General features: G+C 43.1%; 2 protein-coding genes across 3 annotated transcripts; one reads left to right on the forward strand and one right to left on the reverse strand.

Annotated features, from left to right (window-relative positions):
* Nucleotides 1-1,746: 1,746 nt before the first annotated feature.
* Nucleotides 1,747-15,255, reverse strand: LOC111566540 (insulin receptor substrate 2-like). 2 transcript variants are annotated; one of them, XM_023267189.3, is made up of 3 exons: nt 12,360-15,255; nt 11,422-11,918; nt 1,747-4,754 (listed from the first exon to the last, which is right to left on the reverse strand). In XM_023267189.3, the coding sequence occupies exons 1-3, from the start codon at nt 15,035-15,037 to the stop codon at nt 4,750-4,752; spliced, it is 3,180 nt and encodes a 1,059-aa protein (XP_023122957.2). In that variant the 5' UTR covers nt 15,038-15,255; the 3' UTR covers nt 1,747-4,749. The 2 variants fall into 2 exon arrangements, with proteins under 2 accessions (XP_023122957.2, XP_023122956.2); XM_023267188.3 differs by having other exon boundaries at nt 11,422-11,921.
* Nucleotides 15,256-18,381: 3,126 nt separating this feature from the next.
* On the forward strand, nt 18,382-27,820 carry acp2 (acid phosphatase 2, lysosomal). The gene is made up of 13 exons (XM_023267196.3): nt 18,382-18,542; nt 21,052-21,147; nt 21,406-21,492; nt 21,766-21,826; nt 21,913-22,004; nt 22,093-22,191; nt 22,774-22,863; nt 23,502-23,585; nt 23,684-23,732; nt 24,773-24,861; nt 25,111-25,217; nt 25,530-25,705; nt 25,790-27,820. Exons 1-13 carry the CDS (start codon nt 18,453-18,455, stop codon nt 25,933-25,935), a joined length of 1,266 nt encoding a protein of 421 aa, XP_023122964.1. The 5' UTR covers nt 18,382-18,452; the 3' UTR covers nt 25,936-27,820.
* The last annotated feature ends 64 nt before the right edge of the window (nt 27,821-27,884 follow it).

Here is a 27,884-nt window from a genome sequence, read left to right on the forward strand (position 1 = left end):
TTACAATTCTAAGAATTTATTAAAAAGGTAGTTGATAAGATATCTTAACCAGATTTGTTTTATTGTAATCAGTGTTTATTAAAGTTTGGAATCACATTGAAATTGTGTGTTTCAGGTATCCTGTTGGTGAAAGAGGAAAATGAAACCCTAAAAAATGGCTACTCCTCAAGAGAAGGCTCAATGTGTATCATGGTTTATTGAGACAAAATCAGATGTGCAGACCCAGTGAAACTATAAAAATAAGTATGGAAGAGATCCACCGTCAAGTCCTTCAATTCATGCATGGCACAAGAAATTTATAGAGACAGGGACAGTGTTGGATAAAGGGAGAAGTGGGTGACCAAGAACAGCTGAGGAAAACATCGAGTTTCATTTAACAGTACCTCTTTCACCAACAGGATACCTGAAACACACAATTTCAATGTGATTCCAAACTTTAATAAACACTGATTACAATAAAACAAATCCGGTTAAGATATCTTATCAACCGCCTTTTCAATAAATTCTTAAAATTGTAAAGAGACTTTATGGACACCCTGTAGAATTATACTGATATATGCATGGAAAAAAAGAAAGAAAGGAGAATTATTGACCATTGTCAAATACAGTGAAACAGTTTTTGAAATCACCAATATCTGCTATGCTAGCAGCGCTGTATACTCCTTTGCACATGTGCACACCGACAGATGCAACAGATTGCAGATACAGAAAGTATAACACTGACCTCAGGCTGTGCTGTGCAACCTCAGAGTTAGAGGTGGCAAACAGCACATCTAATGCTCACAAATTAACAGTAAAAATTGCACCTTTTAAGGCGTGCAACATACTGTAACTAATTCTTGATAAATAATAGAGCAAATTGTCAGTTTTGTTTTGTTACTGTTACCTCAAGCTATTTAAAGCTAGGCTAATCAGCCCTAGCTCCAGCTTCATGCATAATTTACAGGCATAAGAGTGGCATCATTGTTTGTTCAAATACCACAAACAAAATTACATTCACGTCTTTGCACAAACGCCAAACTAACACCATTGTTATCCACATGATTAGATATGAGTTTTATGGCTCGGATGAACTGATGTTAAAACTTCAGTGCCTTGTTTAAAGACATAAAAATTAAACTAATGATAATAAATCAATGAAAAACATCCTTTATATGACAGTGATAATGAGGTAATTGTATGATAAAGAAGCACAAACAACAAGTGTGACGGTTCCAGATACGTGTGTGTGGGCGTTGTGGGAGATAGAGGCAGGTGAAATGTGTTGTTTACTTCATGACTGAACCTCCTGACCTCCCAACCCCGACAGTACAGTCTTTTCTGGAGACGCTTGGCTTGGCAGGAAGTCATTGGCTCAGTATGGGCTTCCTGCCGCTGCCTACGTCTGAATTAAAAACACTTACAGAGGGAAAGTTTTGGCCGTAGAGTTCAGCTCCTCACTCTCCACAGGACAGAGGTAGGATATCCTCCCCTCATGGCAGGAAGCTATTTGACTCAGTGCCATAAACACGATATTCCACTTGCTAACGGAGATAAAGAGGAGCATGATGGGATTTGAAGTCTTGTGTTGTTTGTAATTAGTCAATTAGAGGATAGTGTAGCACTTGGAAAAGGTGCTTATACTTCAAAAGCAGTAATTTCAGTTTGTCAAGTTCATTTTTATCATAGAGCATACTATTTTATCACTATAAATGTTAAGGATGCCTGACATGTAGCTTGTGGAAATAAAAAATGAAGACAAAACTGTACCTCTTTAAATAAATTCATTTATTTCTGTAGGTTTCTATCCATAATTAATACAGACAAAAGCAATACTCAACTACCAGAATTTATAAATCATTATAATCCTCTTATGTGAGCATCACAATAAACAGTATATTGAACTATGTACAATGGAAGACAACAACACATTCAAACTGAGTCAATCCAAGATCAGTCGGTAAAGAAGAATCCGTCCATGAACACAGAAATGGGGAAAGCGCTTTTAGACATGTCAAGAACAACGATCCCAGCGATGAAAAACAAAACACTTGGCAGAAAGAGAAATGTACAAGGAGCGAAACAGCTCCTGCTCATCACAAAAAGAGAAAATAAATCAATGCAATGTTACATTTGGTTCCACAGTTGTAAACTAGATTTTATTCATGTCACTATTGCATATGCCATTAGGTAAAGTGTGTTGACAAGGCAAAGAGATCTCTATAATAAAATAGACAGAGAGCATTTTTTCATATAGTCACAGAGACTGTGAGGGAGAAAAGCATACAATACACTGTACAACCCCAAAGCAAAAACCCCCTTTTAAAAATCGGTAGCCAAAGTCTTTACACAGGAATATCATTGCAACATAGGTAAAATCTAAGTCCTCTATGTATATTCAATAGATTTTTTTTAGTTAAACTCTTTCTATGTACATAATATACACATTCAAGACTGAAGATAAATAGATACCACGACTCAGCATGGTACAGCTCCATTATTATTCAACTCTTGTCAAAACCATTTGCACATTATGTCTGCGGTGTTCCCACCAGCTCAGTGATACATTCAGACAGTTTTACAATCTACTGTACACTAAAGGGGTTGTGAGCCAGTTGGAGTCGACACAGTGGACGACGCAAAGACCACAGTTGGGAGAGAGCTTTCAAATAATGCTAATGATGAATTTACCCTGATGGCCATTTTGGAGGCTCACAGGAAGCAGCAGGATTTAAATTTTTTGGTTAATGTTTGCCATTTTCCCATCGATCAGAAATGTTAAAACAAGACCATGTAACATCTAAAGAAGAAATAAAACATTGTTCGTTGAACAAATAAAAGATTTGTCAGAAGTATATCCGCTCACAGCTTTTGTATGTAGGCTTTGTATCAGAAGTAGCTCATGGAAGCTAATGTCAGCTAACGTTAACACACTGATATTATGGAGTGAGTTTGTTAACTTTTTAAAGCATCATTATTCTGAAAAGGACATAGGTTCACTTTGAGAAGCTATCAAAGTTTTAAAAGAACAGGTTTCTTTTTACTAGTTCATGTTACCAAAAAAATTTTTACTCAGTTCATTAAAGTCAACAGTTTTCCTGCTCTTTTACTTCGTCTGGTATAAACAGTAGCTAATGCTCGCTAATGCTAGCCAGAAGCTAATGTTGAATAATGTTAGCTAATGTGAGCCAGAAAATTGTTAGCTGTTAGCCAGTAGGTAAAATTGGACAATGTTTGCTAATATCAGCCAGAAGCTAACACTGAATAATAGCAGGTAATGTTAGCCAAAAGCTAAGAGTAAATAATGCAAGCAAACTTCATAAGATACAGCTATACAAGTTAGCTCTGTTTGCTGATTTGTTTGCTCCCTTCTGCTAAGACTACATGCATTTAATGTTTATCATGTAGCTGTGCAGTATTACAGTTACATAGTCTTGCTTTAATTTACAACATTACATAATTCTCCTCAGCCAGCTCTTATTTTTATACTGTCTGTCGGTAATTACATTTTCCAGACAGATGATTCTGCAGTGAACCTCCATGATGGTGCCAGATGCGGCTGTAAGACTCTCTTCCATCACTTTCCACCACTCAGTGCCCCTTTCCCCCTTTACTTCACCCCTCACTCCCTGAACAGAAACCGTCTCAACCGTGCCCCTTAACCTCCACAGTTTTTCGTTGGCTCCCCCCACCACCTCATCTAGACAGTTGTACAAATGATATCACAGCAGGGCGGCGTGCGTCGAGCTAAAACAGCAGGCCGTAGGTTTGAAGGTAGGAGTGTGTGAGGTTTTAGGCTCAAGTGACTGAGGAACTGTGGGAGGTACAGTGCATTCAGATGCCTGGTGATGTGGGGGGTCTGAGCTGAGTTATAAAGACATGCATAACTCTGAAAGACATTTAGAAATATATTTCTTTAAGTCCAGCGCTTTTGATTGGACAAAAAATAAACTAGGTTAGAAGGAATAAGAAATTAGTAATTAAGAAAATACTTTAATATCAATACAATAGATCAGATCTCAAGCAGCCCCACTGTACTGTACATTTCTGAAATAATATATTATAATGGTAAACTAGGCATTTGACTTTCCACAAGAGAATAACAATATAGAGATGTAGGTCCAAACAGACATACCATAATAGAATATTTATCGCTTATTTCATAGAAAACATAAGGACAGTATAGACATTAAGGCATTGGGTAAGTCTTATGAGACATTCATCATCCAAAAATAAATAAAATATCTAATCTAAATATAGTTATATACTCAGTGTACCTTGGTTTCCTCCCTCCCTGGGCCATGTCTGTAGCAGTTTTCATTGTTCACTGGCATGCCAGTTGGTCATACTTTCAGAAACACACACTCGCACACATGCAGGCAGTCGTAAAACCACCCTCAAGTAAATAAATAGTATCTGGGTACCATTAGAGTTTTGTTATTATCTGACTATCTTTGCTTCTGTGCTTGTGCCAAAATTTGGGTCACAGGAGAAATGGCCTCTAAAAGTGCAGGGAACATGAGACGCACCAATACACAACACACCCATCCACACACAACACACACAGACACACACAAACACACCTGTCCTGCCTTCAGCAAACTCGTGACATGCATAGATGGTGGTCTGCTTCCGAAGTGTGTGTGTGTTTGTGATGCTGAGGGTCCAGACAGTCTTTCAGGGCCAAACAGCCCTGTGGAAGGGCAAAGTAGATTTGTTCTTTCAGCAGCAGGTCAGTCAAGATGCCAAATCCGAGGACAGGTGAGTCCTTCAGTCTGGAAGAGACGACAAGACGGAGAGAAAAGGTGTTATTTAACAATTTGCTGCCATTTGCGTTTAACTGTTGAGCAAATGTGACTCATATTTTTTACAGGTTTAAAATGAAATGCAAAAGTGGCTCACTTAGAAATGAAGACTTAAAGCTGCAATCACATTTTTTTCTTTGTTTAGACAATGTCTGTTGCAGCTTTAAGTGTTTTTCACCGAGATGCATGTAAATCTTTGTAACATCGGTGTTGATTTCCACTTCCATGAAATATTTCAAAGCCATATCAAAAACAAATACGTTGTTCACTCATGGTATGCCGCCTTTTTGCACATTATGGCAACTAAATGCGAAAACAGTGGTAAGAATCGGGTGTCACACAATAAAGCACAGCTTTATAGCACAACTAGCGGTCAAAACCTTCCCAGGGCACCTTTAACATTTCACTTTACAATCCAAAACATCTATTCTTTAACCCTCCTGTTGTCCTCATTTACGGGCACCAAAAAAATATTGTTTCCTTGTCTGAAAAAAATCCAAAAATTCAGCAAAATAATTCCCAAAATTTGCAAAATCTTTAGGAAGGAAATTCCAATAATTCCTTAAAAGTTTCCCTTAAAAGTTTTATTTAAAAAAAAAAAAATTAAAAATCACCCAAATTTGGCAAGAAAATTCTTGTAAATATTTAAAAAAAAAAAAAAAATAGTAAAAATCTTCCCAAAAAAACCCTAAAAATATCTAATGTGATTACATATATATCAGTAAAACTTCTAACATTTTCTTCAAGAACATTCACAAAAAAAATATCAACCAAAATCCAGCAAAATTCACTGGATTTTGGTTGGCTTTTTGTGAATGTTCTTAAGAAACATTTTTTTTAACATTTCTTTTTTCCACCCAAAAAATGTTCATAAATTTCCCAAAAATGTTGCAAATGTGCACATCAGGAGTTTCACTGTGAAAATATATATTTTTTTCCCTATTTTCAAACTTTAAAACAGGTCAATTTGACCTGCAGGACAACACGAGGGTTAAATGGTAAACATTGCTACGAATTGCTTTCCAACAGAAATGAGCAAACCCTGTACTCTGTTTATTTTGCCATAAACAACACCGGTGCCAATTAGGCAGACCTTTGAGACAGCGGACATGAGAGGTTTAAGGGAACACAGTGTTACGCTTGCTACTGTACAGTGAATGAGTTCACAGACTCATTAGGGTTTTCGTGCCACAATAACAAGGAGACACTGAGAAAAACAGCTTAAATATCAAGAACAGTGCGTGCTGCACACGTTGGAGGGTTTGGAATTTGTTATTTGAACAAGAAAAACACATTTGTGTCTTAACGGTGATGTTTCGGATGTTTTTTTGCTTCGTCACAGAAATGAAAATGTGTGTATGGTGAGTCCTAATGGGCAGTAATTCTCTGGTTTTGCACACTAGCTGTTGAAGGACGGTTGTGTGTGTGTGTGTGTGTCTGTGTGTGTGTGTGTGTGTGGCGGGGGGCTGTTCTGCAACGGTCGTAATTACATAATCTTGGATGTAGAGCGATGGGGGTTGGGGGTCTCCTGTCATGCTGCAGTGTTGCTATAGACACACGCTGAGGAGAGCAGGACCAGCTACAAGCAGCATAGTAGCTGCTGCAGAGAAACTGTGGTTGCATTTATGTTGCACCAGATGCTGATAGCCACGTGGGGTTTCACGGTGTTTGCTCAAGTGTGGGTCGAGGCAGGGAGAGGCCTGGAGAAGCTGCAGGACAATATCCTTGCTCCAGACGAGTTTCATGAACCCATGCGAGGCCTTTTGGTCGATGAAGCTCTTTAAAAAGCCAGTCGGACGACCTCAAAAATGCACGGCGGTCAGGCTGAAAAGCACGGCTGTTTTTCTTAGTTCCTGAAAAGTTGCCATTTTTAGAGTTGTCATTCAGTGTGGGTATAAAGAAAGAGCCTAGAATCAGCATCATCGCCAGTGTTTGAACAACGTTTTTCTTTTCTGACGTACACATTTAGACCCTTGAAATATATTTTTTAACACAATGAAATGATAGCTGAGAATGTTAAAGAAGTCCCTACATCTTAGATAATTTAATATCAAAATGTTAGAAATCACTTATGGATCCTAACTTAATTTCAGGGGACAAACAGGGACAACATCTGAAAACTGGAATGATATTACTATTTGATTGAGATACAGTACGGTTTTGTTGATTTGTAGCAGTGTGTGTGCTTGGTTTTAACACCAGACTCAAATTTGGACAGGCTGAAGCGAACAAATGCCCACACCTTGTGTTACGTATTCCCCAGCTGCTGTCCACAGAGTAGCCGCTGGCTCTCACTGATCTACTCCCAGCCGTCTAATCTCGCCTGCAGAGGCTGTAATCTCATCTAGAGCCGTGGCTGGCTAAATGTGGGGAACGCTGGCCACGCAGTTATCTAGCAGCTAGCGCTTCTGTCTGGAACATCCCGGCCTACTTTAGCCCCCCTCCACCTCCCTGAGCCATGACACACACACAAACACACACACAGAGCCTGGAAACTCTGACACACCAAGAGCCTGTGGTGTTACGTGTATATGTTTGTTCTCTATATATCATGTAACGTGGCATTTCTGGATTTCCTGTCTTGCACGGCTCTGTTGCGTTTTTAAGATCTCACCCACAATGCAGCTCTGATTAAGTAAACTGATAAACAGCTGGGGTGTGTGTGTGTGTGTGTGTGTGTGTGTGTGTGTCGGAGCCGGTGTGCATGGATGCAGTCAGAATGGATTGGACAATCAGGCTGATGGGTACAATCAGGTGTCACCTTTATGAGTAATTCCACAAATACCAGAACAAAATGTGACGTGGAAAACCCTAAATACGCTGGCCGAACTGTCAGCAGGGGAAAATTAGGCATCAAGAAGTGGTTTTAAAAAATAAATTACATATTAAGTATATGGGAATCAATTACTCTCGTTATTGATTTATGTACTGATATTTGTCTTCGGATATTAAGTTAGTCTAAAAACATTCAGCAAAACCCCTAGACACCTAGTTTTCCTTTTTCTTGGCGTATCTCATGATGCATCTCATGAACATTTGTCCCGTGACCCATAGCACGATCCCGACCTCCACTGTAGGAAGCACTATCGACCCTGACAGCCTCTACTGAGCATGCTCAGAGCCAGTTAGGGATGCATGGCTGTGCATCTAGACCTCTTTCGCTTGCCTTCCCCTCTAACATCCCCATCAAAGGGAATGTGTGTAACACAGATCCACAGAACATGCTCTGGGTGCATTTACCGAATACATCATCTCTGCGATGACATCACTCGCAGCGCAGACGACTGAATGACGTTAAGAGGAAGCGGGATTTGAGGAGATGGACGCGAATGTCTCTAATCTGGCAGACAAATTACACGCACACACACTCACTCGCTGCTGATGGTCATGCTCTGTGCAGCCCGTGGGTGCGGCAGATGGTGGACTGTCATTAGCGGAGGGATAGTGAGAAGGTAGAAAGAGACGTAAAGCGGCATGTATGTGTTTACATGCGGCTGTGTGCAGGGAAATCGGTGTAATGAGAGTGTCTGCATGTGTGCGCAGATAGAGCAGGGTGGCAGGTGTTTACCCCCCCATCCCACCCCCATCTACACGCACACACACACACACACACTCTCACACATTTGCCCTCTGGAGAGTGGCCATCTGTCACTAGCACTCAGGAGGGACTCCAAGTGTCACAGTGGGGCTCCTCCACTCCTGAAGACCCCCTTAACCCCATTTTTTCACCTTCAGTCTGTCTCCTACTTGCTGTTACGCCTGCTCCTGAAATGATTAGCTAAAATTCAATACCAGAGACGGACACCTCCAGATAAAGGCAATCAAATTAATACACCGGATACACGGCTTTAACTGCAGCAACAATGATCTCAGTCATCAGGAGCCGGTGGTCACCGTCAGATAAAGGTATTAGACGACGAGGTGGAAACAAAGACGGCTGACTTGGCTAATCTGGGTCTGGTACAGAACATCCACCTGGCTGAGCTGTGGCGAGCCGGGGCCACGAGTGGAGGCAGCCAGCTTGGGTTAGAGCAGAGGTAAACACCACCTCCGAGTCACATGGGCTGGCCCGCTGACAAAACAGGAGATAAGCAAACTTCTGACCCTTATGCCAGCCATCTAAGCTGAATCTAGGTGGAGCACAAAAACAAAACAAAAAAAAAAAACACAATCCAGCAATCAAAAACTTATGACCACTGGGTTTTGTTGACTTGAGGCAGCACAGCGCGGGCCGTGACATGGGTCTGGGGGGCAAACGCTAAATTCCACAGGGGAGTTTAGGCGCTTTGATCCTGACAAACAGCCACATCTTCGTCCACAGCGGTGGCACGCAACCAGAAGTTACCCTGCCCCAGGAGTCATTCCAGCCAAACTACATTTCACTAAGAGGGTAAACTAATCAGCAGAGGTGTTTGGCCAGAATGAAAACCTGCTAGACTTTTGGGTCACAGTGGCACATGGTCCAGGGGCCCAGCATGACGTCTGATAAACACCAAATCAAAGCCCTCCGCCAGCAGGGCCGGGCGCCAACAACCCCTGTAGCATACTCTGACCTCCTTCACCCCGCTTCACAGCACAGCAGTGGAACTGAGTGTTCAGTAAACAAGCGATCGGGTCTGCCATGAAGGGCTCCTGCTCTCCCAGAATGCACCTTGGTCGAACGGGGGGCCTCACCAGCGAGTTTGTTTGTTGCTTTAAAAAGCCAAAGCCCCTCCCCTCCTGTTTCTACTGAGCATACAAGGCTGTGCTCCATCTCCCCCCCGCTCTGCTTGTCTTACTTCTGCTAAGTGAACAGCCTAACGAGGCAGAAGGGCAGCGGAGTGCACGTGCCATCCTGCCCCATTATGCATGCATTCACTTGCTCTCCCACAAACAGCCAGGCATGCAGCACTGGAAAACAAAACAACCTACTCTCTCTCTCTGCACGTCTCTGCCAAGTGTTCACGGATGCAGGCTACACCACTGGGAAAAAAAAAAAAAAGGATCCCTGAGAGAAAAAAACGCTCTGCATGTGTACGTGCTGGAGTCCACATGTATGCGCTTGACTCTCTTCCCTCCCTCTCCCTTGTCAATTACGTTTAACGAGCTTTATTAGCACCATAAAAACATTTGCATTCAACAAAAACATAAGCACAAAACACGTGCGACAAAGATAAAAAAACAAACAGGCAATTGTCTTATTAGCGTCAATAAAATTCCTGAAAGATGTCACTGTTTAAAGAGAGCATAATTAAGGCTCTCCTGGGGAAATAATCAATTTTCCACATAGTGGGGTGTCTTTATGTTGGAACATTCCACTTTATTTACCAGAACAGCACAGACTGTACTAGTACCAATAACTTACACAGCATCTTTCTGTTCTGTGCGCTAAAAATCAAACTTCTCTCTCCATACAGGGGCCTTGTGGTGAAATAAAAGCCACTTTCTATTCAGTCGGCCGGGGACAAAAACAGGCCCCTCTCACAGCAACTTTTCAACCCAGCTCTGCCAGGAATGCAGACCGTGACATCCAGTTACCTGATGGCTGCTGCATAGCAACTCACCCCGCTTTGTTGTTTTCCCCCCATCGCCGCCTACAAGGACACAAACGCACGTCCCACTTCTGCTGGGCCTCACATGTTAGGGTGCACCCCCTCCACCCACCCAGACCCTCTACGTGCTCGCAAACACATGTGAGCTCCCTGTGTGCGTTGTGATGGACGGCGTGGGGGGACGGAGGGTCAAACTTGGCTTTAAAGTCAACATTCTGCGGTTTGTTGATGCCGACTGCTGTCCCACGCCAGCGGCAGCTTTGTTTTGTTCGCCGGGATATTCTGGGACGCGGTATTGATCAGGGGATGGTGGGAATAAGGGGTCTGGATAGAGGTCACATTGATGTGCAACACATCCTAATGCCTAGCCAACTGAAAAACAACAGCAGGAAATGCCCCCTGATCATTACAACTGCTAATAACAAACCACAGTTAAGCAATTTTATGGGCTTTACAAGGAACTACTGGACACCCTCTTCTTGTTAGCTACTAGGAATCCATTTCAGAATTAATCTGCCGTGTCGGTTGCTTGTGTAATACCTCCATTCATTATCAGTGTTGGTGGAATTCTTGTGTATTTGTGGTATCTGCAGCCCACAGCAGCAGCAGCAGCAGCAGCGTCCTGCTCTGTCATGGTGCTTGTTTACTTCAGAGCTCTCCGCCTGGTCACGTTTCATCGCAGCCTTGTGTTGCGTTCACACATGATGGGAAATACTGAAATCACAACATACTAAGGATCCCACAGGCAGTGAAGAGAATGCTCGGACTCCCTGTTTGTTTGGACGCGTCAAAGCCGGACGTCACACCGCTGTTTAAATGTGAAAGTAAATTATAGCCACACTGTACTCCTGTAAGAACTCAGAAGTAGGAGCTTAGGAGGAGCACCTGAAGGCAGCATCAGCACCACTTGTTTATTTTGAAATCCACAGCGGCAGTTTGAATTTGAATTTAGAGGAAATGCCTTCACTTTTGTTTTTGATCCCTCCTATTCAACCGTCAGCACATCTCTACACACTCTGTTAGGGCAGTAACCACCTACAAGGCTTAAAGCTGAGTGTTTAGCTACATTATTTAGCAGTAATTCATGTGACATAAACCTCACCCACCTTTGGCAGTGGTTGCAGCCTCCTTGAATCCCAAACAGACATATGGTGAGCTGTGTAATCCATTGATACCCCCTTTGCAGCTGCTGGTGGGTTTGAAGCCAACCAGGTCCTCACATTTCTCCACATCCCTGTTGTCCAGCAGGTTCAAGGCAATGTAGTTGAGTCCGTTGGGGTAGCCGGCCGAGCTCTGCCGGTTCACCGGGCTGCCATACTCTTCGTCGGAGCCCTCGCTGCTCCGGGACGAGATGTTCTCCACCGAGCTGTGCCTCTTCACAGCGTCGCCACGGGCAAAGGAGGGAAAGACCGGTGTGACGGTGGCGGTGGAGGAGAAGGTTTCGGAGCTGTGGCGCCGCCGTCCCTGCGGATTGGCCCGGATCACCTTGGCAGAGCAGTCGGGGTCCACTGTGGAGGAGGCAGCGGCGCCAAGCAGGAAGACCCCGATGTGTTCGGGGACACCCTGGTCCTCCAGAGACAGCCTCCGCTCCCTGCTGCCCTGGCTGCTGGAGAAAATGTTCAAAAACAGGATGTTTATTTCATTTTCATGCTAAATTTACAGAAAAAAAACAACAGGAGCAAATATCACAGTTAAATGTCACCATATTACTAACATTTTAAGGGGATTTAGTTGATATTTTTATTCAAATTGTAGTGACACTTTAAAATTCTGATCTGCTTCTCAGTGCAGATTTAATAAATGAACCAGATCACTTATATTGGCTTTTCCATTGATAACACATTATCAGTTTATATGCAGTAAAAATGTGCATTTGTTCATTCAGAGTTAATCAACTGCCCATGAGCTGTTCTTGTAGTGACTGAATCAATAGCTTTTGGTTTAACAGATGGTTTAAATAACACACACACACACACACACACACACACACACACACACACACACACACACACACACACACACACACACACACACACACACTTACCTCGCTTTGTTCTGAGGAACGAGCTGTGGAGGGGAGCTGGTCATCCCAAACGTCATCTCAGTGTAGTCGTTTTTCACCTCATCACCGCGGCCCTGAGAGCTTTTCTCACTATCTACGTGGTACACTCCATCCTCTGAGCAGGGGCACATGGACAACTCTGGGAGCGAGTCCAAGCGCTCAGCAGGAGTGTCGGCCTCCTTGGGTGAGTGTGAGCCCAGCTCCAGGTTTATGTAGTCTGTCAGAGATGACCTCTCCGGACCCCTGCCGCTGGAGCCCAGTGACGAAGACTGGCTCTCTGTGGAGACGAAGGAGGGAGGGGACAGCCTGGCGCCACTGAAGTCGATGTTAATGTACTCCCCGGGGCTCCTGGGCTCTCCGGGGAGGGGATGTTCGTTCATGCTGGGCAGGGTTCTCAGAGTGTCCAGAGATAGCCTGTTGGGCCGGCCCAGCCTCCCCCTGTAGGGCAAGCTCTCTGCCCGGCTGTGTCTGACCGGGGAGGGTACCGAGGGGCTCAGCGGCGACGTCTGAGCCGCACTGGGCTGCATCACTGAATAATAGTCCGACTCCGCTGCCTTCTGTCTCAAACTCTGAGGGCTCATCAACACATACTGGCTGTTGTCTTCATTCTTGGAGGCCTGAAGTTTAGCAGGCAGCGTGAGGGAGCCGGTCTGGTAGGCCGGCCGAACCGATGCCGGCTCACCTGCCAGCAGGCCCAGGTAGCAATCCGGGGGGGTCTGGAGTGGAGGTGGGTTTCCAGGTGACATGTTCATGTATTCACCATGTCTGTCTGGGCTCTCGATGGAGGATTTGGAGCCGCACCACATTCTCATGTAGCCGTTGTCCTCCAGAGAGCTGCTGCAGGGGGAGTTGGTCTTGTAGCCTCCACTGGCTGCTGCCTGAGAATGCACCCTGGGGTTCACAATCTGCTTGGGTGCTGAGACACACATGGGGCTCATGGGCACGTAGTTGTCTGCTTTGCCAGACTGAGGCGCTACACCTGGCGTCATGGGCATGTAGCCGTCGTCGCCAAGGTTACTGCTGGAGCTCCTGGACGAACCGATCTCTATGTCTCCATAATCCTCGGGGTAGCACACTTTAGGGGAGGCGGAGTGGGAGTTCTGTCCGTGAGCCATCCTCATTAGCGTGTACTCATCCAGAGAGGCCGAGGACAGCGGCGCCACCACCTTCTGCTGCCGCGGCGTGGTGAGGGAGTGCGTTCGCTTCCTGTAAGCCTTATCAAAAGCCAGACCCTCATAGCCAGATCTGCTGCCGTTCGCTCCCTCCATTATCATGTAACCGCAGGGGTCGCTGGTGTCCCGGGATGGAGGGGTGCTGGACAGGGAGTCGGGGGTGTCGCTGCGGGTCAGGGGGAGGAACCTGGGTTCACCTGGGCTGGAGCTGTAATCATCACAGAGCATGAAGCCGGTGTCGCTGAGGGAGCCGGAGATGGAGGCGCTGCAGCTGAAGGGTCGCCTGGCTTTGTCTGGAGTGGAGAAGCTGGCCCCCCCTCTGGGAGACATGCTGATGGGGCTGGAGGCAGCAGGAGGGGAGTTAGAAACGGGCATGGAGCGACTGTGATGCAGGTTGGAGGTGGACTCCAGCATCCTGCAGGTGCGTCCACTGCTGAGGGTGTTGCACCTGCTCAGGTGATTCCCAGAGTTTGGACTGGTGGGGCTCCCGTTCACAGATATGGACATGGACACCGGTCTGGTCACGCTTCCATCTCCCTCGCTGGCCGTTCTGATCCGACAGGATGTGAACTTCCTCCCTGGGGATGTGGCCGCCATGCTGTCTGTCCTGGACCTCCTCACCAGGCCCGTCTGACTGGGGGGGAGGTTGTTGAGGTTGCGTCTGGTGGGCACAGAGATGGGATTGGTGCTGGCTGACTGGCTTTTGCTCCTCGGCCTGAACTCTGAGAGCTCCTTCATGGCCTTCATGGCCTCCAGGATGGTCTCATGGATGTTCTGCGCCACCACTGAGTCCTCCGCCTGCATCCAGAACTCTCCAGGCCCAGTGACCGCTGACCGGCCCACCTCGATGAAGAAGAAGCTGTCAGAGTGTCCACATCTTCTGATGTTCATGAGCTGTAAGCTGACAGCAGCTGTTTCAGAGTTCAGTTTGACAAAGCTGATGGTCCGGCTGGACAAACACAGCCGGTACACTCCAGTGAGGTTCTTGATCTGACCCAAGCCTTTGGATTTCAAGTTGACCTGCCAGACCTCCTTATAGACGGCTGTAGCGGGAGAAAGCAGCCCGTAGCTGGCCTCCTCGAAGCCCACCAAGGAGGACGTGGAAGCGGGGCTGTCGTACACTTTGCCCTCGGCTATTAGATCCGTCAGGACCCGGTACCAGCTCTCCTGCTCCTGCTCGTTGTCCGCAGCCACGGCGAAGTACTCGTCCTTGGTGTAGAGGGCGATCAGGTGCTTGTGTTTGGCGTCGGCGCGCTTGTTTACGCACAGACAGGTGTCCAAAGTTATGACCCGTTTCGCAGCGGACTTGTTCCTCCATTTCTTCTCGCTTTCATAATACTCCAGCCGGGCAGCGCAGCGCTCCGTGGGCTCCCGGAGCACGAAGAAGCGTCTGTGTCCGTGTTTCTGCTTCCTCAGGTAGCCGCACTTCTTCACCGCGTTCGTCCCATTAGGTAACAGGTGTCCTCCCGTCGCCGGAGGACTTGCCATTTCTCTCCGCTTCTCTATTCAAGTCCAGAATCAGTAAAGTCCTTTCAAATCTAAAAACTCACAGCGATTTTTTAAACAAAAAAAAAAAAAACCTGAGAGGAAACGCGTTTTCTCCTGTTTTCTTCTAATCCATAGCAGGTGAACGTGTCCGCCGTCCGCCGCGGTGGAAGCAACAGTGCAGCGGCTCCAGATCAGATCTGATCCTGGAGAAAAACAACATGTGACGCTGCTGCTCTAAAAACAGAATAAAACACGGAGTCATAGGGGGCGGGGCCTCCCGCAGGGGCCGTGCCTGTCCATCAGCGGGCTGCGGTGCTGCCGATTGGCTGCTTTGATTAGGTCGAGGCAGCGCAAGCCCCGCCCCTGCGCTCCAACTGCTCTCTCATGTCGAAACTGAAAATATCAGCAGCCCATTGAATAACATGAATTCCTGTCTATGCCTCAGTTAAAGGAAAGCACTAACACTCTCCAAAGCTTTATTTTAAATTAGTCATTTATAAAATATGCATTATTGTTTTAGTGGAAATTTGATTGGCAGGCCATTAATGGAATCCATTTGGATTAATGAGGATTTGAAATGTGCAACATAATGCTGGATTTTAACCATTCATTTGTCAGGCAGGAACACTGTAAACAACCCTGACGTCCCACTTGTTATATAAGGAGTGTTGTGGCCTATTTTTAAACCTGTGGGTATTCCTCTCCAACTGGAACCTCGCGTTTCCTATTTCAGTCCCTCATCATCCAGCTCTCCAGCACCGTCTACATTTGGTAATAATCATCCTTTAGGAAAATGTCCTCTGCAGAAGAGAGTGGATGGGATGTGCTGCCATGCTTGTGCTGCACTTTGCTGCATATTTACAGAAATGTTCACTCTGAATGAAAAACAACCATCTCAAAGAGAGCAAAGGGGGGGAATGGCTGAAGCAAATGCGTCAGAGGCTTCCGTGCAAAACACAAGCTGCACAAATGCTGCCATCATCTGGCTGATGGATTCACTCCCTGCATGCACAACTCTGCCAGGTAGAAGGAAAAACAAGACTTCTTTCCTGTGCAGATCACAATCAGACACAGGCAGTGATTAGGCTGTGAAGGGCCTGGCAGGAGGAAGCCAGCGGACATCTGTTCATTAGATCATCTCGGTAATTACGACACTGATCATCAGTCATGTCCGTGCAGGGCGGACCCCTCCTGGACTCACACTTGGATTGTTTTTCATAATCTCCCAACAAGCAGATTACACCTCCATGTCTGAGGTGTTAGACTGTATCGATGACTGCTTAAAGAGAGTATCTGCCCCCTTAAACAAACACACAGATACTACAGATTAAGGCTAATCCCGGCCTCCTCTAATCACCATTGTTCTCATTATTGTTATTGTTCATGTGTGTGATGCTGGGTGACATTTGGCCGTTGCCTATTTTTCTGTTTTTGCACAAATGGTAATTTTACGGGGGGGGTTTAAGCTCAGCTGCAGCATGTGTTTTCAGCATTACAGCCGCCACCTATAATCTGATATATGAGCAAAACATAAACACCTCCAGCAGGATTTAGTAACATCTGACCGCAGATATAAACAGCCAGGGGCAAAACAAAGGAACAAAGAGATCATTGTTGACATTTAACTGGCAAAGATGCGCAATAACTTGGCAACAACACCCAGGGAATATTACTGAGCGCTTAACATTGTTTGGCTCTTCTGTGTTTTGTTAGAAGTTATTAGGATGTGGTGTTTGGGGTTTATTCCAGCACTAATTTAGGTGTTTTCTCTGTTCCTGCAAGCCTGAGCTCAGGGCTCTATTCATGCCCAGGTGTCTCCTCTGTGGCACATTTATGATTTTATGATTGTGCAGCAACAAACAGCGCCTCTTCTTTCACATTCTGGTTCCATCTGTCTTGTTTTCACTGCAGTGAAAAAAGCTGTTATTCAAGTAGATTTTTTTTTACACCAGTAAAGTAAAACATCAGCAAATTAGGAATTCTTCTACCTCAGCAGGATATTTTGGGATTCTTTCCACTCATGGTTAATTTTCTGCTCCATGAGGCCTCCATGTTATACTACCCCAGTGTGGTATGAAAAGAAGACTCTTATTCCAAGAAAATCTCTCATTTTGCTGGATGCATCTGAAGGAAAGACATCTGACGGGCCAGTTTTTCTGCAGCTCTCAGCAGATATTCACGATCTTGCTTTAACCCTCCTGTTGTCCTCATATACGGGCAGCAAAAAATATTGTTTCCTTGTCTGAAAGAAATTCAGAAATTCAGCAAAAAAATCCCCCAAATTTCTGAAAATTTGCAAAACCTTCGGGAAGAAAATTCCAATAATTCCCTTAAAAGTTTTATTTTTTAAAAAAAAACCAAATTTGGCAAGAAAATTCTTGTAAATATTTTCAAAAAATGAGTAAAAATCTTCCAAAAAAATCCTAAAAATGTCTGGAGTGATTACATATATATCAGTAAAATTTCTAATATTTTCTTTAAGAACATTCACAAAAAAATCAACCAAAATCCAGCAAATTTCGCTGGAATTTGGTTGATTTTTAATGGAATATCTCCATAGTGGTAAAGAGGAACATTTCCAGCAACCATCACTCCTGTGTTCTAATGCTACATTGTGTTAGCTAATGGTGTTGAAAGGCTAACTGATGATTAGAAAACCCTTGTGCAATTATGTTAGCACATGAATAAAAGTGTGAGTTTTCATGGAAAACATGAAATTGTCTGGGTGACCCCAAACTTTTGCACGATAGTGTAGATACAGTAATCAAAGTAGCTTGTTGGGCTGACTGCAGCTAAACCAACACTGACATCCAGTGGTGGATGAGAAACACTGCAAGACACAATAAAGAAATAAGGAAAATGCCATCACAAATTACTTTCTCAATTCTGTTGTTTTGAATAAGGATAATATATATATATATATATATATATATATATATATATATATATATATATATATATATATATATATATATATATATATATATATATATATATATATATATGGGTTTAAATCACATATATAACAATATTTAGTGGATTGATTGCTTATCAATACAGTAACCTGCCTTACTCGGATCATCAAATAACGGACGCGGGTCAGCCAAGGACATGCAGGCTCTTTCAAAATAAAATCATCGCTAGGAAAATATGTATATTTAAAAGCAATAAGACTCTCAGCTGTATCTGAAAGTTTTTATTTAGAGTTAAATATAAGTAATAGAGGCAGCACATTGTCTTTCAAACCTCCTCTTTATTGCATTTATTTTTTGTCAAACTTAAAGGCTACATTTTAGACTTGAAGGTCCGGTACACTCGAGGCCGGACTAACTCTGGCTGACTTGACACCGGAGCTTCAGGAAACCCCTCAGTTAGCGTCTATAAGCAGACTCAGCTCAGCCGTCCAGCCGAAAACATGGTGTCCGCCGCGGTGCTTTTCCTCCTGTCGCTGGGCTGTACGTGTGGAGCCGTTGCTGGAGACAGAAAACTCTCTTATGTGACCGTGGTGAGTTACGTCAATGTCCGTTACGACGCTGCCGAAGCTCCGTTCAACTCCACCAACGCGTCTCGTCGCGCGGCTCTCTGATAAGACTAGCGGAACTGCGCTCAAAATTTCACAAAGTTTTGTCTTTCTTCGTTTATCTGTAGACGTGTAAGTCGTCTGGAAACTAATTAAGTTCGGCAGAAATGTTTGAGGAGTTTCAGTAAATTCGGCATGCTAATATTACATAAATGAACGCTTTAAAAAATACAGAGGTTAATTTTTTGGTGTTTGGTGCTAGCTAGCAAAAAACAGGCTAACTCGTTGTAAAACTGCGTATTTTGATGAAACAGTGAATGAATTAAATTTAACTAAACATCTTTAAATTGGTAATGTTTAAAGGTTAGGCTGTATGTTGAATTCAGACGACACTACAACAGATATCCTTATCAGAAGACAGAAAGTCTGTTAGCAAGTGTCCAGCTGGTGCTTGAGATAATTAAGAAGGTGTCCTGAACTCACAGTGTTTGAAATGTTCATTTTCTCTTTGTCATGAACCAGGTCATCAGTACATTTCACCATGAATACAAACACTGCCTTGATATTGGTTGTATAAATACTGGTATCTGATCTCTGAGGTCAAATTGATGGTGATTTAGGTGAGTTTAAGCACGGATCAGATGTGTTTAGGAAGCACTTGCTGAAGTATTTGCAGATGCAGCTGACCTGAACCTGCTCACCTTTCATCAGGAGGGCCAGCAGGCCTCAGGAAAGAAGCACAGCGTAGCCAAGGACACACAAGATACTGCCTAAACAGAACAACAATCAGCTATTCAGTGACTCCACCGCAACATGATACACTTCTTTTCTCCTTCACTTCCACTTTCCTGGGGTTGTGCATTTCCTCCTTTCATAACACTTCAGAAATAATCTTCTGAGTGAATTTCTATGCAAAATATTGAGACGCATGCAAATGATTTTGTTGTGAGATCGAGCCAAAGTCCTCACTTTACAACTCGGAGGGCACAGTTTTGACAATTTTAGAGTCAAAAGTCTTATTATAGGGCATTTATGTGAATCTAATCTGACTATAGGACGAGTATCTTGGCTATCCTCTCTTCCTTTATCACGTAGGAGACTAGGATTCTCTCAGGGATGTGAGAATTGAAATAGCTCTGGGCTCGGCCATGTTTTATTATGTTAAAGCAGTGACATCAAGCATCTTGCATGTCACCGTGTTAAAGTATGACACTCAGGGGAAAGTTAATGAGAGTTTAGCCAATACAGGATATCAAAATGATGAGAATTAAAAAGAAATACATTTTTAAGCCAGTTTTGTTAATTAGAGTTTAATTTCCTCAAGAATAATAAACATTCTTGTGTATCAAATGGTTAAAATAATGAAAATGCAGAGGTCTCTGGCAAATAAGGCAACACAGACGCATTACTTTTACTGTATGTGAGCTGATTATTCTTACTTTCGTGTTCGGTCACCCCCCAGGAAACGCCCCGATGTTACATGTTCTCATTATTGCACTCATTCTTAGAAACCTGCTAGAGAGCCATGAATGGATCACGGAGCAGATTAGCAGTTGGAAAGGGATAATCCAGCCTTCAAATAGAGTTTACACACCTTATTTTCTGGCTGTTTTCCACAGATCAGTCATGCATGTGAGATCTCATTTCACATCAGTAGACCAGAAAACCACACTTCTCTGTAGTGGCTTTAGAACTGAAACCAGTTTATGTAAATTGTGTGGTGGCATCCAGTAAAAGAGACCTAATTGGTTGGACATTGATATTACCTACAGTGTTACAGCTCACAGCTTTAGTTCTGTTTTTGTCACCGAAGCAGCTAAAAGTTCTAGTCAAGGTTACTGTTTAACCAGTGTTGCTTTTAGTAGTTTGGTGTCAAAGATGTTTGTTTTGATGGCCTGTAAATGACATTACAGCATTGGACAAACAAACATCTTTTAGTAGTTTGGTGTCAAAGATGTTTGTTTTGATGGCCTGTAAATGACATTACAGCGTTGGACAAACACTTGGCACGATCTCTACAATCAGCTGACTGGACGGTATAACACCAGTGGCACAGATAAAACTAGAGCAAAGGCTTGAGTAGATTTTAGAGAAGCCGCACAGTGTTTACAGATGCAGCTCGGAAATATCTTTTTGTCCTGTTAATAGAATCAAGTAGAGATATCGCCTCACTGGGTATTTAAGAAGGCTTATAAAGTGACATAACAAAATAGTCAATAAATCTGCTTGATTAAGTAGCTTCCAGTCTGCTACCGATTTTTCACTTTTACAAGACATCCAGAGCAAAAGCATTTGTTTGTAAATATGTATATTGGTAAAGATTTATCAGGCTTTCAGTGAGCTTAAAAATCCTTTCTATAGGATGTGATTTTGTAGCTATCCAACACCATCAGTCTAATTATCGCCACATTTTATAACATGTTTCTTCTTTAGATTCTGTGGAGCATTGCTTATAGTTATAATAAAGTTTCTTATGTCCTTATTCTCCCTCCAGTTGTTCCGACATGGTGACAGATCACCGGTCAAAGCTTATCCTACTGACCCGTACCAAGAGAACGACTGGCCACAAGGCTTTGGGCAACTATCACAGGTAAGTTTTCACTACTTTAGCTGCAGAAAGGACACATCTATTTGCTGATTCATGTATTTTTTTTTATAAAAATTTGGCACATACTTCCATATTTACCATGCAATTCCTAAAAAAAAAACTAAATATTTTTTATGTATAGCATTATTAGTTGTATTGATAGCTGAACATTCTATTAAATACAAATACAGATTCTGCATAAATCTACCTCCAGTGGCATCATAAGGAGTATAATTCTCTTCTTGATGTTTGTGTCTTCAGGAGGGCATGAGGCAACACCTTAACCTGGGCCAGTTTCTGAGGGATCGATACAAAGGTTTCCTCAGCGAATCCTATGACCGCCACGAGGTGAGACATGGAGCCTCGTCTTGGCTTCAGGATCACATGGCAGTACGCTGTTCAGACAGACGGTGATTCATATCATTATTTGAGCGAAGGGGCCTCTTGTCACATCGGTGTTATACAGGGTTCAGACTGGTGCTGAAACTCTGAGAGGTCTTTTCTCCAAGGAACGCCTTGGAGTTTGTTATTTGTTATCACTTGCACTCATCTAAGTCTGTTCTCATCAGAGTATATTTGGACGAAACATATTTAATGCTGTTTGAACTCCTTTGTCTTTAGATCCTAGTTCGCAGCACAGACTACGATCGCACCCTGATGAGTGCCGAGGCCAACCTCGCAGGTGTGAACAGAATCCACCTGCTCTTATCTTCCCATCTTAAGTCTCCTCTTCCTCACCTTAACAGCCTGTTTAATGCCTCTCATCAGGTCTGTACCCCCCCAGTGGGCAGCAGGTCTTCACACCCTCCCTGAAGTGGCAGCCGATACCCGTCCACACGGTGCCGGAGAGCGAAGAGAGGGTTAGTGCACGCTGGAAATGATTCAATCAGGTGTCCTTGCTGAAAGGGATTCAGTTCACTTTTTCTCAACCTTCTGTTTCTTTTTCAGCTTCTCTCGTTTCCTTTGAACGACTGTCCTCGCTACAAACAGCTGATGAATGAAACCGAGAACACAGCAGAGTTCCTTAATGTTACCACAACATACAAGGTAGAGCTTCTCTTCTCTTCTCGTCTCGTCTCGTCTCTTCTCTTCTCTTCTCTTCTCTTCTCTTCTCTTCTCTTCTCGTCTCGTCTCGTCTCTTCTCTTCTCTTCTCTTCTCTTCTCTTCTCTTCTCTTCTCTTCTCTTCTCTTTTCTTCTCTCAAAACATGCAAATTTCTGTATCTTGCCAGTTATTTATATTGTAAAGTTTGAATCTTTGGCTATTTCTGTGTTTGCTGGTACATTTAGATCTTTATAATTAAAACATGTATACAGATTTTCTTTACTGTTATTGTTCAATTTTTGATGATAAAACCACTTTTTTTTGCTTTTTAATTAACTTCGACTTTCAGCCACAAACTGGTTGATATGTGAGAAAAACATATGGGGGTTATAATTATAATGTTTGTAAACTTCGGGGTGTAATTTGTAAGAATTGTAGGATCCGAAAGCCTTGAAGGGATATTTTCTATGAAGAACTTTTTAGACTGAAATTACATTTTTATGATGGTTAATTTTCGAAATACTGCAAAGTTCTTTTTTTTGACACAGAGATGCTGAAACTCTTATTCAGTCTTTTTTCTCTCCAGGACATCATAGATCTGGTGAGGAATAAAACAGGACTGAATAAGACGGATGTGGAGTCAGTTTGGAGCGTTTATGACACACTCTTCTGTGAGGTGAGAACACACAAGTAAGAAAACAAGAAGTGAGAATGAGAGTGTCTTGTTTGGTATCTGTTGCTTTACTTATAGGATCAGTAAAAACATTGCTTGCTAGAGACGTCCCAGTTTTTACAGAAACTGATGTGAGTCATGTTCTGAGGTATGAGTAAAATGTTATCTGGAACCAGAAAGGTGAACGCTAAAATTTATTTTAAGATGTGAAGAAATGTCTCTGTTTAGTTGCTGTAATTTCAAAATAAGAGCCTCCTGCTGCTAAAGACTAAACTTTACACGCTGTTTATCCAAGATCAGTTTAGTGAGTTAGACTGTAACTCAGCAAGTCTCACATGTGATGGTTTGTTTTGGTCTCGTGACTCTACTGGCCTCCCCAGTTTTGAGGAACATGGGAACATTATTCGACGTTATTTACACCAAATAATGTGAAGCTTGAAGGTGGGGCCAGGCGTCGCTGGGTCACCGAGTGCAGCCGCACAATAATTAAGCAACAATGTGTGACATGGGGGCAGCAGAGGTGAAGGCAGACTGCTGACATATGAAGTACAGAAATAAAGTGTCAGCTTAATCTTTGAGGCCTTCTTAGAAAGTCTTGTTGGTGTTTTTTCTAACTCACACTGTTTGCTGTGTGTATCCAGTCCCGTCACAACATGTCGGCTCCCGACTGGGTGACTCCTGACGTGATGAACAAACTCCGAGAGCTCAAAGACTTTGGATTTCAGGTAAAAGCTGCAGGTGCATTTTGGCTTTTATTTCATCTATTTTTTTAAAATTTATAATATTAATATACTCTGATTCCATTTGTGTCACATGTTTGCAGGCCATGTTCGGGGTCTACAACCAGCAGGAGAAGAGTCGGCTGCAGGGAGGTAAGTGTTTGTGAGCGTAGCTTTCGAGATTCAGCGGCAGGTTTAGCTGGTTCTGTCGTTTTACCTTTTATTTACACCACCGTTCAAAAGCTTAGAATTTTTTAAAATACTTGCAACACCAGACAGAAGTAGGATATGCATGACCGTTCAAAAGTTTGGGGTCACCCAGACCAATTTCACGTTTTCCATGAAACTCACACTTTTATTCATGTGCTAAATAACTACACAAGGGTTTTCTAATCATCAGTTAGCTTTTCAACACCATTAGCTAACACAATGTAGCATTAGAACACAGGAGTGATGGTTGCTGGAAATGTTCCTCTGTACCCCTATGGAGATATTCCATTAAAAATTTCCAGCTTGAATAGTCATTTAGCACATTAACAATGTCTACACTGTATTTCTGATTAATTTAATGTTATCTTCATTGAAAAAAATTGACGTAATTTCCGGACTATTGAGCGCACTTGAATATGAGCCGCACCCTCTAAATTTAAAAAGAAAAAATGTTGTACATATATAACCTCATTGGCCATAGCTTTGCAGCTGACAATTAGCTGTGAGTAAATATATTCCCTCAATCCAAATATGAAACTAGCTAGCCTAGACTTGAACAGTGACAACTCATCCATGTTTATTTACTTCTGCTTTACATGTAATGCCCTTCATAGAACAAAGCTGTAACTTTTTAACAATCAGATGTGATATGAGTTCTGAGTTTGTTTGCAATGATGAGCTGCTCTTCCATTTTAGTGTGGTTAAAGGTGAGGGCCCTAAAGCTGCAGACATTGTTATCTTATGAGAAGCTTTTGGGGAAATCAGTGATGGTGTCATTTAATGTCAGCAGCTGAATTTCATTTGACAGTCCTTGATGGCAGGATTTTCGGAGGCTCTTTTGAACTCCTACACATCTATTTCTATCTATCCGTTGTTGGCTTTGATATTTTCATGACAATAATAAAACTATAGCATATCACCACCTATTCTTTAACTACAGCATGAAAGTACAACGGAATGAAGAGCTGTTTTCTGTCTTTCAGGCATGTTGCTGGGTGAAATAGTGAAGAATCTTTCCAAGATGGCCGTCCCAGACCCGACACAGCGACTCAAACTGATGATGCTCTCAGCGGTAAGCTAGTTAATAACACTAAAAATATGTATTTTAGGTTGATGTTAGTTGAATTTATAGCCTTTGGATGGAGCCAGGCTAACTATTTCCCCCAATTCCAGTCATTCTGCTAAGCTAAGCTAACTGGCTGCTAGCTGTAGCTCCGTATGAGGTGTACAGACATGAGCGTGGCATGGATGTTCTCATCTAACTCTTGATGAGAAAGCATGAATGAGCTAAAATATGTGAATGTGTGTGTGTGTTCCACAGCATGACACCACTGTAGCTGCTCTGCAGGCCAGCTTGAATGTGTTCAGTGGAGTTCAGCCGCCGTACGCCTCCTGTCACATGTTCGAGCTGTACCGAGAGGAAAATGGGTAACACTCACTACCCACTCCAGCATAGTACTCACACATGCACACTACACACAGCTGAACTAGGAAAAAATATTAAGTTGAACAAATGCACAAGATTCTATTTTAACAAGTGAAACACCACTGGAACCACCTGGATTGAAAATGCAACAATGAAGGAACCAAAAAAGCAGTCGGTGTCTGTTCAGATTGTACAGACACTGACTATTTAACCTGCTGAGAATGGACATTAAAATCTTAAAAAATTACATTTTGACAATCACGGAGAATAAAAAGGACAAATCTCCTACCTCTGTGTGTTTGTGCACCATCCAGCTCTGCCTCGGTGTCGATGTTTTACCGGAACGACAGCGCCGTGGAGCCGTACCCGCTTCAGTTACCAGGCTGCTCCCTCGACTGTCCGCTGGATGACTTCGTTAGAATTACAAAGCTGTCTGTCTCGGACGACAGGGACAAAGAGTGCCAAGTGCCTTCAGAAGGGAGAGATAAAGGTCAGCTGTTAACACACGCTAAAGCTCCTGACTGCTGATTGGTTGAGCCACCACTATACCACCTTTTGGTTTCTGTGTTTTCAGAAGTCATCATTAGCCTGGCGCTGTCCGGCTGCCTGCTCCTCCTCCTCATCGCCCTCCTCCTCGGCGTTATCTGTTGGCAGAAACAGCCAGTCAGCAGCCGCGGATACCACCATGTGATCAACCAGGAAGTCGGAGAGGAATCCTGACAGAAACACAGACTTCTCCCTCGGAGATCTACGAGCCTCGTCTCTTGGGACAGCAGCGATGATGATGAACTTTGACTTCGGTCGTTTGGGGAAAAATGTAGAAAGTCAACACAGGAGATTGCGATAAAGTTCTGATTTTAGATGGTGTGTGAACGGTGGGGAAACATTCGTGGTAGTGTCAGTTTCTGGAACAACCAAGCTCAGATTTTTTTGTGTGTTTTCAGTCACAACTTTACGTGATTACAAAATTTTTTTACGTCATTAAAATCAAATCATCTAAAGATGTTAAACTGGGAATGTGAGTCATCACAGGGGTGGACTATGAAGTGAGATGAATGCAGGTTATAGCAGGTCTGTTGAGCTGAAACTAATGTCTTCAGTGTCACAAAGATGTGTCTGTTTCTCACCTGCTAGATCACCATGGTAACTCATTCTTTTTAGTTAAGCTGTTATGGAGGAGGTGCTGTTCAGAGTTTGGGATTTAAGTTGTAAGAAGCACCATGCGTTCACCATTTTTTGTCCGACCATAAAAGAAGCATTTCACGTTGATTTGGCCAAAACCTGAAGTGACTTCCTGAATCCTTTATTATGGGACGGTGTCGGACCTGCATTCACTACTTATCATGTTTGTATGATTAAAGTGTAACGTTTAAGAGCACTGAAGAGCAGCTGTCACATTAGAAATAAGCAGCTGAATTGATAAATGTTTGGGTTCCTCGTAGCTCTTTCTTATAACCTGTTCCTCTTAGTGAAATCGGGATCAGCCATTGGTCCATTTAGTGTGGAGTGAGTCACATGACATGTTAAACACCTCCTGTAATGGGAAGATGCACCGTCCCACCATCATAGCATCCATTTTGTCTGATAGATATCTGTTATCTCTGATTGGGGTTTCAGGTTTTGTTGATCCAGCTAACAAAGAAAGCCTGGATATGTAGAACACCCCTCTGAACCTTCTGTTATGTGTGTTTGGAAGTTCAGGGGTTTGCACATGTATGAATTATGTGTGCAGAGACGTACTCCTGAATCTGGCTGTGTGTGTGTGTGTGTGTGTGTGTGTGAGTGAGTATTGTTGGTTCGTTTTGTTTGTGTGTGTGTGTGTGTGTGTGTGTGTTCTCCGAGGTCTAATGACCGAGATGCCTTAAATATTTTTAATAAAGGGGTGTTTTGTTTTGGTTTTTTGGGGGATCTAACACATTTTTTGTGGGATTACAAGGTTTTTCATTTGAAATCTTTCAGAAAAACAAACACCAGCTCAGTGGACGGTTAGCTAACCCTGACCTTTCACCTCTTTGTAGACTGGAATTAAGCAAAACTGATGACTTTTGGGACAATAACAGGAATCATGAACATTTTGGAATCATCAGTTAGTTTCACCTTTACTCAGCTTCCATGTAAAACATTTAGAATATTTTTTTTTTTTTTTTAGTTGTGAATATCCAGGAACTTTGGAAACAGTTGTGTGTTTTTGGATCTTCACTTAGTCTTGAACAGATTTCATGCTCTTCCTAAAGGGATACGACGGATCAACTGTAGCTAAAACTTTGGTCTCATGCGGTTTTAGGAAACAAACATGAGATCGGGAGGTGAACGTTTCTTTGTTTGCACATGTAACTTTCAATCTAAGGCAGGGATGATCAGGGTCTTAACTATAAGTCCGGATCCACAGTGTGGATTGGGAAGGAATTTGCACGTTGCCAACCACTTCATCTTCAGTTACATCCAACATGGAGACACATTTGATAAATACTTCTAAAAAGGGTGATGTTCTGTAATCGGGTCCATACTCTGTCATTTTCTTTCTTGCTGTACAAACCGATTGATCAGACTGCGAATGTGTAAATATTTGTTTTGCCAAAATGAATAATTGTCATTTCTCGGAAAAGGTGTTACATTTGTGCGCCCGCTGATGCTCTGAGCTTTCATTTTATATGTTTGTTACCCTGGAA

Source organism: Amphiprion ocellaris, chromosome 24 (assembly GCF_022539595.1).
Source record: "Amphiprion ocellaris isolate individual 3 ecotype Okinawa chromosome 24, ASM2253959v1, whole genome shotgun sequence".
Lineage (NCBI taxonomy): Eukaryota > Metazoa > Chordata > Actinopteri > Pomacentridae > Amphiprion > Amphiprion ocellaris.

Excerpts from the sequence above, each read along its gene's own strand:
- LOC111566540 (XM_023267188.3), bottom strand. The coding sequence starts at position 15,037 with ATGGCAAGTCCTCCGGCGACGGGAGGACACCTGTTACCTAATGGGACG. Across the intron at positions 11,922-12,359 it reads GTTCCTCAGAACAAAGCGAG|CAGCCAGGGCAGCAGGGAGC; the intron begins GTAAGTGTGTGT and ends CATTTTCTCCAG.
- acp2 (XM_023267196.3), top strand. The coding sequence starts at position 18,453 with ATGGTGTCCGCCGCGGTGCTTTTCCTCCTGTCGCTGGGCTGTACGTGT. Across the intron at positions 21,148-21,405 it reads GCTTTGGGCAACTATCACAG|GAGGGCATGAGGCAACACCT; the intron begins GTAAGTTTTCAC and ends TTGTGTCTTCAG. Across the intron at positions 21,827-21,912 it reads TGCCGAGGCCAACCTCGCAG|GTCTGTACCCCCCCAGTGGG; the intron begins GTGTGAACAGAA and ends GCCTCTCATCAG.